General features: G+C 55.1%; 1 protein-coding gene across 1 annotated transcript in view; it reads right to left on the reverse strand.

Annotated features, from left to right (window-relative positions):
* LOC144932947 (unconventional myosin-XVIIIa-like) overlaps positions 1-15,976 on the reverse strand; it is a 75,867-nt gene that overhangs the window by 45,802 nt on the left and 14,089 nt on the right. The window contains exons 10-16 of the mRNA XM_078857347.1: positions 13,858-14,143; positions 11,820-11,986; positions 10,536-10,636; positions 9,594-9,657; positions 7,953-8,097; positions 2,014-2,217; positions 252-342 (exon numbers count right to left, since the gene is read on the reverse strand). Coding sequence (XP_078713473.1) covers positions 252-342; positions 2,014-2,217; positions 7,953-8,097; positions 9,594-9,657; positions 10,536-10,636; positions 11,820-11,986; positions 13,858-14,143 — 1,058 coding nt within the window. The remainder of the gene's footprint in view (positions 1-251; positions 343-2,013; positions 2,218-7,952; positions 8,098-9,593; positions 9,658-10,535; positions 10,637-11,819; positions 11,987-13,857; positions 14,144-15,976) is intronic.

Here is a 15,976-nt window from a genome sequence, read left to right on the forward strand (position 1 = left end):
AATCGCGAGACTCGATAAGGATTTCGTGGTTAAAACAAGTCTACCAATACTGAATGATACTCATAAATATACCTAAACATCAGCACTATCGTCACATACCGAATCATCATCATCTTCGCCGTCACGAGCATCATCGAGTACCGAAAGCATGGTAATTATTATAATCTCGTCACCGCCGCCAGCTGCTACGCTGCGAGCGCCACGCGGAAGGGAGGGGGGGGGGCGACGCTGGGATGGAGCCTCCTCTTCACCTGTTGATGAGCGACACGACAAGGTTGAACACCTCTCCGTACAGCCCCATGGCCATGCCCTGCAGGCACTCCAGAGCCGTCAGCTTTGGCCCTGCGTTGACACACACAGACACACACACAGATAAAGATCCCCCCACCGCGTGGCCTTAACAGGCTGTTGGCGGCAGGCTGCTGTTAGCGGGTACCCCCGCACACACAGAGACACACACACAGACACAAAGATCCCCTTCCCACCGTATAGCCTTAACAGACTGTTGGGGTTGGTGATGTTAGCGAGCGCCTTTGAAGGCCGGCACGACACACGAGGGGGTGGGTGGCCAACACCACGCCGGGCCGCCTTTGTCTCCCGAGTGGCGATGTTTCGCACCAGGTACACGTTTGAGGCCGAGTCGACCTAGTGGAGGCTCACGACCAGGACCGGTTCAGATATTAGGCCATTTGACGTTGGCCGTGAGTGGGGAATTGAATTCGGGTGTTGCCGGGTTCGTAGCGCAGCGCTGCCCACGTTGGACACGCACACGGCGCACAATTAGTGCGCGCAGTTGCCGGCGTTAATTACATCCGGGCAACACTCAAAAAATTAAATGTTTCCTAATTGCGTGACATTTGCGTCAGAGGCACCACGCTGTCCTGAGATGAAAAAAATTAATTGTTCCCGTGGAGGTCTTCTCGCGCAGGGAAGCCTCGCGCCTCGTGTTAGAGAGCGGCCGTTTGGAAAGGCGACATGACAGAACTGCGCCTGCGGCTCCCTCGATTGTCTCTTGTCCACATTAGGCGGTGGGCACCGCACCCTTCTCTCGCGCCCTTCTGGAGCCGCGCTCATCACGCAGCAAATCGAGCCAAACGTGTCAGCAGAACTCTCAGCTGGAATCGAGGGACGGAGCAACATTTTACACGAGACCGTTTTTGCAGCGCCGCCAATCGGCGAACGGGCTGATGCCGTCAACTCGCTGCCACTTGAGAATCCGGATGTAAACCACAGGCGGTGGAAACCTCGACTGGGCATTGTGAACCTGCCGAGGCCACCCGGTCACTTCCAGGCCCAGACACGAATGTAAATGGCGACTTAATAGCCACGCTGGTGACGCTCAGCTCGGCGATCTCGTGCCATCTCCGGCCAGAAAATAAATACATGGATAAAAAAGCCAACGCCGAGGTGGAGTTCACACACTGATGGCCCGGACAACCAACATCCCCGACGTGCACCGGTAGGCACATTTTTGCGGCCTTGCCAAATCGGATCATTACGGCGGCGTTCCACCGCACGGGGCCCTGCGGTGCCGTCCGTCCGTCCGTCCATCCGTCAGCACCAATCGTCAAAAAGCCGCCCCGCCGAGATTTAAACCCCCCACAGCGGCACCAGGTGCCGCTGGCGGTGTTAAAAACTCAGCCGCTCAATCAAATCCGTCGGGCGCTTCCCTCGAGAGGAAATTTTCAAAGCGGCACAGATGGTGGTGGTGGTAACGGTGATGATGATGTTGGTTGTGTTGGTGTTTTGGTCGTGGTTGCGGCGGCGGTGATGGTAGTGGTGATGAAGGTAGCGATTGGGGCAGCGGTGGCGATTGAGGTGATCGTGCAGAGGTGTAGCAGCGATGGTGGCAGTGGCCGTCTGGAGGCGACAGTGCCAGCACGAGCCAGCAGCAGTGGCGGCGGCCGTGTCGCCGTGTGGCGATGGCGGCGACGGCGGTGGCCGAGGTGGTGGAACACGTTGGCCCCCCGCGCTCCCTGCGCCCCTCCCTCCTCCTCCGTCGTGCGTCCGTACCTGGAGTGCTATCGAGCGAGGTCTCATCCAGGCAGCCGTGGGCCCCCACGGACGAAGGCCGCCCCCCGCCGCCGCCGCACGGCCCCAGCCCGATGTTCCGCAGGTGGTGCTTGAAGGTGGCGGTGGAGAGCTCGTCCAGCGTGCAGCCCAGCAAGTAGGCCACCTTCTGGGCCGACTCGTGGCGGGCAAACTGCTTGCGCCCCACTGCGGCGACACGCCACGGCATCGCGCGCGTGATTAGCGTACAGGACGGGTCAGGTCAAACTCTTGACATTGCCCGCTACTTGCCCACTCGCAGGCCAGGTGCCGAGTCGGCTGGTACCCGCATAGAGACAGCTGCCGCTGGGGGTGACGCCCTATAAAATGATTGACATGTGTGTGCAAATCGCCTTTTTTCGCGTGTCAAGCGCTCCAAGATGCCCCGGCATAAAGGACGCTCGATCATTGTTACTGTGAATAACTTTGGCGAATGATTGACGTCGGTAAGGCCACCATCCAGCAGTGGATTGATCATGGCTGATGAAATGTTCCGTTCCCAGCTATTGCCCTTGGCCTCGTGCCCCGTTTATACCGCGATGGCCATTTTAAATAATACGAATTTGTATTTCGTATCACGTCATTCATGCTAAAAGCATTCCATAACGCTGTACATGAATTATATATAAGGGCCAAATCCCAGATATAGACACGACCAAGCAAGTGAAAATGAATAAACAAAAATAACAAATATGTCGGATGACCCTCCACCACCTGACAGCCCAACAACAAAAAATTGTCACGTCCACAATACTCGCAGCCAAATTGATCAAATTCGACACGCGCCCTTTTTGCATGAAACCGCGGCGAGCATCTTCAGGACAAAATCCAGGAACGGAGTCAAAATAAAATCCAGAACTGAGCTATTCTGACTTCCCTTCCTGGATTTGATCTGATGCCTCGGAGCGGTTCCGATATCACCTGTCACCGATGGTAGCCGTGACCGGGAATCGTCGAACTACGAACCGTGACATCAGAACCGGTCCTCCACCTCCGCATCCCTCCCCACCCAGTGCCGGATTAAGCTAGTGCAGGGCCTGTAGCGGATGTTATAAAGGGGCACTAAATAAATAAAAAACACATAAATATTAAAACACAATTTTTTTTTACTCGCATAGTAAAGTAATTGTATTTTTCATTTACTATACAGCCAGATAATACGACAAATCGCTAACCTTAAACACCCAGTCGTTCATAAAAGTTGAAGGCGGTGTAGTACTATAGTGATACAGCAAGTGCAGAATCACTGAACCGGAATTGATAGCCTGAAAGCATTTAGCGCGAGACCCTTGAAAGTGCGGGGCTCGTAGCTACATATGTAGCTACTTTTGCTAAGAGGATCATCCGGCACTGCCCCAACCTCCACCACCTTCGCTCACCCGTACTAACCAGCATAGGTGAAGTATGCTAAAACGAAAAAAACCCACAACCAACGCAAACGTGGGCTGCTCTCGCCTTTTGTAAGCGTCTGTAAATGTATTACTTCTTCTCGTTCCACCCTATTCTTTAGCTTCAAGCACTTCACGCCAAGTGCCGAGGCTTGTTTACGAGCGACAACAACCAAAACAACCAATAAACAAACGACGGAACAAGAGACACACACACGGGCATGCTCTCCGTAGCGGTCGGGAAACGGCGCAAAATTCTCTTCGGTACGGATGCTGACAGAGAGGCCGAGCGAAATGTTTTAAACATGCTCTGGCTCAAGCCAAAGCGCAGATGGTGGATTTTGAAGATTTTTCTTTTTTTTTTCCTTCTTTGTTATTGTTTTTTGTGGAAACCAAGCAACCCAAAAAACAAATCTACATTTTTACCAGAGGGAGCGACGGCGCTATGAATTATTCAAAGTCTTGTACAACACGGGGGGAAGGCGTGCACGTTAAACACAAACGCAGCCTGGAATGAAGAAAGGGTGTATGCCCTGCAGATCGTAGCAGCAGACGCCGCCGCTACGTTCCTGCGAATCCGCGACGCCTCTTTGTCCCCGTCAGCTCCACCTTTAGCTTTACCTTGAGCCTCCCCTTCGCGTGCGGCAAGATAAACGCGCACCGTTGATGCGTACGTCCTTCAAGTACTCCTTTCCTTTTTATTATTTTTCATGTTGGGGAGGGTGGGGGGGGGGGCTGGCGGGGTTGAGGGGTTCTTTTCTTAACAGCGCAAACGGCCTGGGTAGAGTAAATTATGGCGCGATAACGCGGATATCAGGCCTCGAATAGAACCGTCACGGAGGAGATGAAGGGTCATCCGTCTCGCGCCACTTAGATTCCCCCAAGCCCCCCGCCGCACTCGATGGTTACAGGAAATTAGCTCCTATTTCTTCAAAACGGAATTATGAATTATGGTGCGTGTGCACGTGCACGCGTGCGCGTGCCCCTTTCCCGTGCGCGGTGCCGGCCACCTCGCGAGCCGTGCCGCCCTTCGGAGTGCGAGCGCGCTAACAGCGCTTGCACCCAGCAGTCTGCTAAGGCTACACGGGGGACCTTTGACTTTGTGCGTGCGTACGCATTAGGGAGTAAACCCAACTAAAGGCGTTTGCCCGGAGATATCGGGGGGGGGGCTTTTCACCCCCGTCCGTGGACCGTCGCCTAAAGTGGTGTTTCCATGGCGACGCGAGCACCGATTAGTTGTGACGTCAAATCATCCGCCTCGTGCCCTTTCTCGCGTCCGCCTGCCCGCCTCCTCCCGCCCATCCACCTCGGTTGCCCACACTCCCCCCCCCCCCCACCACTCTCTTCCCATACTCCCCCCGTACCACTTCATCGACCGGAGAGACCCCCTCCGTTACAGCGGATGGGGTGGGGGGGGGCTGGAGGAACGAGCCACTGGCCGGAGCAAAGTGCCCGTCAGAACGCCCACCTCTCGTTTGTGACAAGTCCCGTTATGCTGTGGGGGTTTGAAGGAGGCTGAGCCCCCCCCACAAACCCCCACCGCCCCCCCCTCCCTCCCCCAGGCACCACCTAATCCTGCTCAAGACTCAGCCAGTGTCTCCTAAATTCTTATAATAAAGTAAAGAAAAAAATTGGCGCAATGTTTAACACCCGTGGCACTCTTTGTTAATACGCACTTTGGAGTGGGAGCCAGAGCACGATAGACGAAGGCAGATCGCATCTTCACTCATTCTGTTTAATGCACGCGCGGGGTGTTCATAGTCGCAATGTGCGCAATCATTGGCCCAGACGAATGAGAATACAATTTTGTATTGAGCGTGCAACGGTGAATCTGATTGTTTGTTGCTGCGATGTCACGACGCCTGGTTAAGAAGCCGGGGCCAGGTGACACGGCTATCATTCCAACCTCCCGGCCGCTGACCTGAAGACGCTTGACGCAGTTCTGAGCGAAAATTTGCGCAATCTAATGAGCTGAATTTCGGCTTTGAGAACCGTCCTTAAAGTCAACCGATCGGGTGAGTTGAAGCAGCAATAATTGGCGCGTTGTCAAACGCTGCTTACACGCGAAGACTTCGTTTTTGTTCGGCTGCGTCGAGCGGTGGAGGGTTTTACAACAAAAATTTGGCCGCATCATTGCAGGGCCTTAATACCAAACAAAAATCAAATATGGATCGTTGAACATTGTACCGTGTCGCGGCTCCCCCGGGTTGTTATGCCCTCCACCACCCCGCCGCCCCCCCCCCCCCACCGCCTTTTAAACAAGGTCACACGACCTTGTTTAATCGTCGGACGCGATCTTCCCGAACTCGCGACTCATTAGAGCGAGCGGCGCTCTCTGCTGTAGCTGGGCCCCCCTCGTTACCTCGGCCCCGTGCGCCGGACTGCCCGGCTCGTTACGGGCACGCCCGCTCGTTAGCCGTCGCCCGGCCCGTCACATCCCGCAAGACGCGATTGCGGAGGAGGAGGAGGAGGAACAGCAAGCCCCCCCCCTCTCTCTCTGTCCCTTGAAGCCCTCTCTTCGTGGCCAGTAGACCTCGACATTGGCATTGAGCTGCTGAACCCACACTGCCGATGCCATCGTGTGCACGGACAGAATAGAATTTAGACGCCATATGAATACAAATTTCATCGCCACCAAGATCCCCAACTGCCCCCCACCCCAAATTATGTATCCACATCCCGAGTGGGGGCATGGAAATATTTTCTGCAGCTCAGGTTCGGATAGCTCCAGCTGATTGTAACTCCCCACCCCCGATTTCATCTAATAATAATAATAACAATAATGACAAATATTTTTTGCTACCAATCACGTTCCAACGGTGTTGAGCGACGACGTTCATTGGGAACTCTCGCAGAATATCCTCGGAAGACGGAGTCACGGAACGCGCTCGTCCTAAAATAATAATAATTATTACATTAAATAAATAATCTGACATTTCTCCGCCGCATTTCCGTCTCTCCACACAAAATAACATCGCGTTCCTCACACGCACCCTTCGGCCGCACGGCCTTCTGGGAGCGTGCCACCTCGGTGACGTTGATTCGGTGCAGGGAAAACTCCGGGGCAGGGTTTCGACGCACGGCGTCCTCATCGGCAGCGTCGGGCTCGCTTGCGCCAGGCGCCGGCCAACTGCCGGCGCTCACAGGCAAAGGGGCCCTTGCAAGCGTATCAAAGCTGCGATTTCAAGGCTACGTTTTAATTCTCGCCAACGCTTCACGGTCAGCCGTTGTTGTAATCACCGCGCGTTCGAATAACCTTGCCCCGCGCCGTCTCGACACTTCGTCGATGTGCACCGCACCGCGTTGCTTTTTATGATCCGAGTCTGCCTCGAAAGAGAGACATTTATTCTCTCGTTGGGCTCTCGCCTGTTTTTTTTTTTTTTCAAATAAAGGCTTTTGTTTCTATTGATATGCTTGTGAAGCCGCATCATTGTTGTTGTTTTTGTTAATCTACACTGGGGGCAAAGATAACCTTTTTATACGTCCTGCGGGGAGTGTTCAATGCCTGTCAATCAAAGCAAAAAAAACATTTAATTCTCAGTGCTAGAACAAGCCAAATTAAGTGAAAAATCTAATGAAACGTGATGGGTTTTTTGTGCAGTCATCGGTGACCAGGCTAAGTGGCTGGGACCATCGACTCGGCCGCGCTTGAGCGACCCGGTCTAATCACAGGCGGCCTCCTCCATCCAGGATCTCAGCGGTACCGGCTCCGTGTCCCTGACCCCATAACCCCGGCCTCCCCCTCTTCTTACAACTCTCACTCCCAGCTAATCATGTATGTTCACGTTGAACTTCTTTCGCACCGTACGTAGCCAACCGTGCTAATCGGAAGTGCGGCAGAAAGGCAACAACAAACTACGCACAAAAAAGCAGTCCCAAAGACAAAGAGTAGTTCCCATTATCTAGGGACCCACTCGCTACACAGCGCCCCGCTCAAGTCGAGTGGACCAGGAACCACCGTTAGGGATGGGAGATCCAGGCACTTGGAACCTACACCCATTTCCTGCACGATGTGCCACAAAGCTGCAGCCGATGATGCTGGAGGAGAGGGGCGGCCCGGCGATTGTCCTCCCGTGCCACTGCTCTGGCGGAAAGGCCTCTGCCGGAGTAAACTCTCGCGAGGGCAACTTTAGTCTCCTCTTCCATGCTGCCCGGCACTTATCGGACGCGGTGGGAGTACGCGCGAATTTAACCCACCACCACACGCGACCTGGCGACCGACCGGCTAACCGCGGCGCACTCGTCGACACAGCTCGGTGGGTGGGCAGAGGCCGGCGAGAGATGGAATCGGGATCCGGCGACCTCTGGATTGCGAGTCTGGCGCTGCGAACCGTTGCACCGCGGTTGCAACCGGCACAAAAATCCACGGGGGTTTTTAACCCGAGGGCAACTTCGAGGACTGCTCCGACAGTTGTTGTTATTTTTTGTGTCGTGACCAAACGACTCGAGCAACCGCGGCACGTGCAGCCAACCGCTCGCGACAACAACCGGCTAGTCGCCCTGGGGCCCTTTTACCTTTGGTGGCGCCGGCGGCGCCCAGGTGGTAAATCGCTGCGAGCACCAGCCAGAGTCCCCGCTGCTCCTTCTCGTCGAACCCCAGGGTCTTCATGGCGGAGAGGAGCCCGGAGAACTCCGAGGCCGCTGCCTGCCGCTCCTCGGGCTGGTGCGGGCGACACGAACGCGGGAGGCGGGCGCCGTTATAACGAGCGCACCGTCGAGGGCCGATGCCGCGAGCATGCGAGGTGGGCGGGCGGGGGGGGGGGGCGGGTGGCCGAGACGCCAACGACGATCGGCGCCCGGCCGGCCACCTTCAGCCTCACAGTCCTTCACCACACGGCATGAGGTGCTCGTTTCGGGCTGAGTAGACCCAGTGGAAGCCCAAGCCACGTTAAAAGTGCGATGCGTTTTACTGTTTTGAATTAATGCCAGGGTGCATGGCCTGCGTGGCTGGGTGGGGTGGTGAGGGATAGCCACCCTCGAACAGAGTCACCGCCGGCTCTCGCGTTCACCAGCTCTCGCACACGGCCTACACAGCGAAGCCTCTCAAGGCCGGACTCGGCGTGAGGGCGCAAGGTGGCGGAGCCACGCTTTGGGCCGGCACGGACGCTGGAGCCGCGGCCCTTTGATTCGTCGATCTGCCACGTGCCCGGCCAGTGGCAAAACCCGGCGCTCTCCATATTTCGGACGTTGCTTAAAAAAAAAAAAATCGACAAAAATCATAAAAAATTGTATTTCAGGCCTCGTGAGTGGATGGCGCGCGGGCGCGTTAATGACGGCAACGTGAGAAGACGTAATTCGAAGTGGCCAACGATCGTCTTCAAGCGTCCCAGACGAAGCTCGGCCCGCCGGTCAGGAAAAGCCTTTGAGCAAACACCTGCGCTCGGGCGCCCACATTAAATTGGTTCCAGAGAGAGAGCAGGCCGAGACAAAAACAACAAAAACCGCACACCAACATATTTTATTTACAAAATAAAAATCTAAATCCAGCTGCGCGCTGAGCCCGCGTTTGAATCCACGATTGTTGAGCAAACTGCGTCGTCATCATGGGACCTCCTTTGCCAGTACCAAAATATGATAATAGGTTTTTCCCCTTTTATCTGGCAACAAAACAGGTTTTCAGTTGTTAAAACACCAAACTGAAACCTTTTACAAGGAATCATGTCTGCATTAACCACGATACTTGTGGTCAGAATGCAAACAAAAAACATACTCTGATAATATATGCATTGTCCTTGAAACTGATGATGCCAAAAGGCGTATCTTCTGGTCTAACACCGTTTGAGACGAGGCTCAAAAGAGAGCTGTCTCTGGTGTGAACCAATCAGTTTCAAAGACAATGCATATACTATCAGAGTATGTTTTTTCGTTCAAATTCTGACCACAAGCATTGTGGTTAATGCAGACATGATTCCTTGTAAAAGGTTTCAGTGTGGTGTTTTAACATCTTAACACAGCTGTTTCGTTGCCAGATAAAAGGGGAAAAACCTATTATCAAACTGCGTCGTCTTTTTGATCGGCGATCCCCTTAACGAGGGTAGCCGAATGTGTGCGTCGCCCCCCCCCCACCCCGGTTTGATGGATGACAATAAGTTAATTAGGCTCCGGTGATTACGAAGCAACTTTCTTTTCATGAGCCCGTGAGAAGCAGCAGCTTGCCTTCGTTAGCGGCGCGATTCCGAACACGTTCACATCCGCAAAGGTGCCCATGTAGAGCTCCGTTCTGGAAACACAAATGGGAGGGGGGGGGGCATTGTGGAGAGAGACAGAAACGCGCGGTGGGATTATGTCCAGGGTTATAAAAAAAATTTGATCATGATAATAGCCGACGCTTAACCCTTTCCGCCAGTAATACAGGAGGTGTGAAGATCTTGATTTGAAGCTTTCGTGACCGCAGGAATCCATACTCTTTGGTTCTTTCGGTAAAGTCATGTAGGTTAAACATTTTATTTTAGTGTAGGTGTTAAGATGTTCAGACACCAAATAGACACATAGACAGCTATCGCAAGGCATCGAGTCTGCATCAACCGCACACCGTGCCCACGGTAAAACATGCAACCGCACACGCTTTGGAAATGTACTCCCATTGTCCTTGAGAAACCGATTGGCCTACACCAGAGCTCAAGCCTCCTTCACGGCTTTGTCTCGCCGGTGCTAAAGGGCAAAGAACGGCAAAGGGCGAACAGCGCACGGGCGATGCAAACGCTGAAGCATGAACGGCTCGGGTTAAGAAGTTGTAAAAATCTCGCGACAGTGGCGAGATGTTATCGACCTGCGCGTGGTATACAGACAGAAGGTCGTGGGGTTGATCCCGACCCTGATGTCTGTGTATTCGGAGTTTGCATGTTCTGCCTGTGGTTGCATGGATTTTTAATTGGGTCCCCTCCACGTTTAGAATCAACATGCTGCTAAACATTTTCACAGGATGAGCCACTACGTTGAGCTATCATTTGTGGCCAGGCTGCTTCTGAAAATATAATTATGTAGCTCAGCGGGCCTTAGTTCAGTAAATAGTTCAGTCCAGGCTTCTTTGCGTTGTCGCGAGTGTACCGGGGTCACCAACAATTTTTTTTGTGCGCGAGTCAAAACGCTGTGACAAACCTCAGGGCGGCATCGGCTCCTGCCATGAGCTGCTGGAACACCTTGAACGGACGCTCTCCCTCGGCCCTGTGCACCACGCACAGTCTGTCCAGCATCATGGTCTGGGGGGGCACCAAAGACAAAGATCCCCCGCATAGCCTTAACATACTGTTGGGGCAAGTGCTGTTAGCGAGCAGCGCCTATGAAGGCCGAGACGGCGCACGAGGGAGTGGGTGGCCAGCACCACGCCCGGCCGCCTTTATCTCCCCAGTGGTGATGTTTACACACCGCACCAGGTACTCATTTTAAGCCGAGTCGACCGAGGGGATGCCTAGGACTGGTTCAGATAATCGTCACCGGTGTTGGTCGTGAGCGGGAATCGAACCCGGGTCGCCAGGTTCGTAGCGCAGCGCTAACCACTACACTACCGCTCCCCACACACGCACACAAAGGTCCCCCCTGTAGCCTCGACACAAACTGTTGGCGGCAAGTAGTGTTCACGAGTAGCACCAGTTAAGGCCTGGCATGGCCACATGAGGAAGTGGTGGGGCCAACGCCACGCCGGCCGCATTTGTCTCTCCAGTGATAATTTTTAGACACCACGCCAAGTAGGTGAGGCCCAGGACCGGCTCCGATATTCATCACCGATGTTGGCTGTGAGCGGGAATCGAACTCGGGTCGGTGCATTCGTAGCACAGCGCACCAACCACTGTGCCACTGTACACACATGTGCACACACATACAAAGACAAAGATCCCCCGTATAGCCTTAACAGACTATTTAACAGACTGTTGGGGCAAGTGCTGATAGCGAGCACCGATGAAGGCGGCACGGCACACGTGGGGGTGGGTGGCCAACACCACGCCCGGCCGCCCAGGTACTCATTTGAGGCTGAGTCGACCTAGGGGAGGCCCAGGACCGGTTCAGATAATCGTCACTGGTGTTGGCCGTGAGCACACACATACACGAACGTGCACACACACAAACCCTGATCGAGATCCGCTGTCTATTCAGTACCCCTGCACTATATTTACGTTCGAATCAACGGAACAATTCTTTGCGTGTCCCAAAACCAACCCGTTCACCTATGAAGAAACACTTTAAAAATGCCATTCGCTCAGCAAGACAAAATAAAACAAAACCGCAGGTAAAAATATTAAAATCTAAAAACTCACTCGATCGTGCAACGGCAAACTCAGCAAATAGTGTGCCGTTAGGCGGAGAGAGGAGAGGGAGGGAGAGAGAGAGAATGTGAAAATACAAAGAGCTCCGGTTCGTCGTTCACGGGGTCATACTTCCCCTGACCTGCACGGAGGCGGCGGCGAGACGGCCTGATTGGTTGAAGTCGAGCGAGAGGAGCTGGGCGAAGCGCGACGATCCGCCGCCGCCGCCGTCACCGCCGCCACCCGTCATCGCCGCGGTGGCGGTGTGACCGAACGACTCAAGCACCGTGAAGGCGGCCCGCAGCCTCCCTGCTCCGGCGCCGGAAAATTGAGAACACAAAGCGGACATGATTTACGGCGGTGGCGGTGCGCGGCGCGAGAGAGCGGCGAGCGCTCAGAGCGGGCGGGCGGGCGGGCAAACGAGGCCATGAGCCGTGAACGTGAGAACCGTTGGGGCACCCCCCCCCCGTCCCCAACCGCCACAAAAATGAAAATTCGAACAAAAAATCTTTTCACTTTCACAAAGCAAACGAGCGAAACGGAGGATTGAAACAAAACGCGCGCTCGCGCGGCCGCGCGTGCGCACACGCGGTGCCGTGAGCGCGCGGAGAGACGGACCAGAGGAGCCCGTGGCTTTGAATGTAAATCTGTGATGTGTGTTTTGTTGCTTTGAAGACGTGTAAAAAAAAACAACAACTTTAAACATAACCAAAATAAAATGCTACCTGTGTTGCAGAGAAGCCCTGGTGTGTGTTGCTTATCACCACCCACCCACTCACCCCCTTCCACCACGAGTAAGCAACAATTGTCAATGCGTAATGTCTCGAGAAATGCGGCCAACAGCAAAGATGAGAAAGATACAACAATAAAGAGACATTAAAGTCTCCCACTACTCAAATGAGCGGCGTTGGGTAATGCTCATCTCTGCTGGCATTCCTGACTCAGCGGTGGAAGTCTCTCCCATAGGACGAAGAGAGCCGCGTTATTGATGGGGAACAAAGTGAAGCTGCGCGGTGGATTGTTTTTTTATTTGACCCGGTGGCTCAAAAGGTCAGAGCAACCCTGAGCTTGCATCGCCGAGACTTCTGGGTTTGAAGTGGGGGCCTTCAGCCGTCTGTGTTCTAAATTCGGATCGAAAAAGCAGCGCAATGATGGCCTCACCGGCGAGCGCAATAAAATCAAATCTCACGACGTTAAATTCGATCTGTCGTTTGACGCGGTGATGGCGCCTACGCTGCTGCACGTGGCCTGCAATCCCGCACTGTGGAGGGAGCAGCAGCAGCAGCAGCGGCGGAGGCGGCGAGGGTTGGTGGATCTCCGCACAGATTGGTGCACAACTCCCTTCCCGTGGCCGTCGGCGAGGAGCCGTAACCGTGGCTCGCCAGCAGAGGGCGGCTCAGCAACAATGTGGACTCCACCTGCCAGTGTGGGATAGAGCGTTGCCCCCTCGCACGCGTGCGTTTACTTCCAGGGTGCTGCGGTTTCCTCCCGCATGTAAATGCTCGGTCTGATAACGCCTTAATATACAGAAGACCGCAGAGATTGGGGGGGGAGGGGATTTAGAACGAGTCCCGAGTCAACACGTTCTCGAACGCAGGCCGATTGCACTGCTTATCGTGCGCGTTCCGAATGAACACGACTCCATCTCATGACACCGACAGCACTGTATCGGAATAAAACAGGCGGGAGGGGAAGACCCAAAAGAATGTTCAGAATTCACGTACCATGCGTGTTCACGTCACATCTAAACGGGACCGCGTCTCAACGCGCCGGACATGTTCACTCGGCAGAAAGGAGGCAGTCGGTCACAGGCAGAGGAGAATGGGCAGCACCAGAAGAGCGTGGGCCACTGGTGGCCCCTGGTGGCCTTTAGTGCGGCCCCTGATGTGCAGTTCCCCCGACAATACACAGATTGAAAACAACCCCCATCATCATCATCGTGCTGCTGTCAAACCCCCAATGGCTTCACATGTGTGGCGGCCCTCACACTGCTGATGTCTTATTGGCGAAAATGAGTGAAGAACGCTGCTCTAGAGAGAGCCTGGACTTGAATACGGACAGGGAGCCGACAGCACGGATGACTGGGGGGGCGAGAATGGGGGGGGGGGGGGTAAGGGGCAGGGGCGGGGGAGGGTTAGGGCCATTCCAGACCGCGGGAGTCAAGACCCCGGCTCGCTCACCGCTGATGTTCTTGCAGGGCTCGACGACGTTCCTGCCGCCGCTGGGGCGGGCGCCAGCGAGCGATCCCGGCAGGCCCCCGCCGGGCCCGCCGTGCGCCGCGAACGTGGCCAGGTACTCGGCCGCGTGCCGCGCCGCCGTGGTTTTGCCGGCGCCGGCGGCGCCCAGGAAGAGCAGCGTCTGGTCCTGGCGGCTGCCGAGCATGCGGCGGAAGGCGGCGCGCGCCGCCGCGTACACGTGGGGCGGCGGCGGCGCCTCCCCCTGGCAGCACCGCACGGCCCCCATCGCCTGGGAGGACAACAGCGGCGACGATGATGATGACGATGATGATGATGAGGATGATGATGATGACCCGTGTTTGCTTTTGAGTTAGGCCCACGCGATTATAGTTTGTAGTCGCTGAACCCACGCGGGCACCATTTGTCCACGTGGTGCCGATGTGTTCATCACATACAGCTCCTCCTCCCCCCCAATCCTTTTCACGATCGAATTGAACATCGACGAACGACGTTTCGCTCCAACCGCTCCGAGCCACCATCGGGCGGCCTGGCTCGCAAGTCGAGGATGCCGGGGAATGGCTGACAACGCTGAACACCTGAAAACTAACCATTTTTCAAACGCCACACGAAAGAAGAAACATTTCAAACATCTTCAAACGTTGCGCCGCGCGGACGGACGATTGGCCCAGGCCCGCACACTGGCCACGAGCGTCACCTCCGATTGAGGACGTCTGGCTACGTACGGTGCGAAAGAAGTTCGACGTGCACACGCACGTCGCAGCGGCGCGAAACGTTGCCCATCATCGAGTCTCCGGCGAATCGCTGATCGATTCGAACTGGACGGTGCACTCGCAAGTAGTTCAAAGTTGCCGCCGATGCTGCTGCCGCTGCTGCGGTGGTGTGGAGTTTTCCTCTCGTGGAAATGTACAGGGTGCTTCAAATAAATGTTAACACTTCCATGGGACTTCGTTCTTAACAGAAAAAAGAACGGATACAACTACACTGGAACATGATAACAAATGTGATGTTAATAGCTTCAAAAATCAAATCCCACGACGTTAAATTCGATCTGTTATTTGACGCGGCCGCGGCGGCGGCGGTGGCGGTGCCTACGCTGCTGCACGTGGCCTGCAATCCCACTTGTTCGCCATCGTTGTCAACGCGTGCCTGGAATCTTCTCCAGGTGGTCTCCCGACCCCGGAGGGAAGCACATTTCTCCTGGTGTCGTTGCAAATTCTCGGAAGTGTTCACATTTCTTTGAAGCATCCTGTATATCCATCAGTGTTGCTATAGATCAATGTCTCGGTGGAATACGGTGACGCCGGATGTCCCAATCATTGCCGAGCTTTGTCAAATTGCTCGCTGTTGTATCTCACGCCTTTTGATGAAACAACGGTGTATTAGTTTTGTATCCTCCTTTTACCCACCCCTCCCCTCCCCCCCCACCGTGCCCCCCCCCCTCCGCCCCCCAAGGGGATCACCTCTTAAATGAACCAAACTTAAACCCTCTGCAATTTAATAGGGGACCAAGAGCAGATGGCGGGAGACTTTCAGGGCAGATTTTGGAGGGTGCCGCTCCGCGCCGACTGCCCACGCAGCAGCTGCGCGGTCTGGCAGCGGGGCTTGGCGAGCGTTGGCGACGAGGTGGTGCCGCCGCGGAAGGGACGGCCTTGGCCACGATGGACGCTCGGGGGGGGGGGGGGGGAGCGTGCCCAGAGAGAGAGATGCGCGCGCTGTGCAGACGCGGGGTGGATCGATGCGTCACGCGACTGTGCAAGATCGCGATGGCCGAAGGGGGAGGCTTTCATCCAGCAGTAGATTCTTCGTGGCTGATGATGATGATGATTTTAAGACAAGCTTCTAAACACCTGGTGGAGCGGTGGCGCAGCGGTTAGCGCACCGCCCTATGAAGCCAGAAACCTAAGTTAAAACGCTCATCTCTCAGAGCAAATCTGAGCCCAGTGTGGGGAATTCCATGTTCCTGGGGCAGGGACCAGTCTATCCGCAAGACGAGTAACTCGTGGACTTTCCTCCCAGTGATACCCGTTTGCGTCAACCCCTGAGTAATGATGATGGAGGGCGGACTCGGGAATTGAACTCCTTGCCCCCGGCGAGATTACAA

Source organism: Lampetra fluviatilis, chromosome 6 (assembly GCF_964198595.1).
Source record: "Lampetra fluviatilis chromosome 6, kcLamFluv1.1, whole genome shotgun sequence".
Taxonomy (NCBI): domain Eukaryota; kingdom Metazoa; phylum Chordata; class Hyperoartia; order Petromyzontiformes; family Petromyzontidae; genus Lampetra; species Lampetra fluviatilis.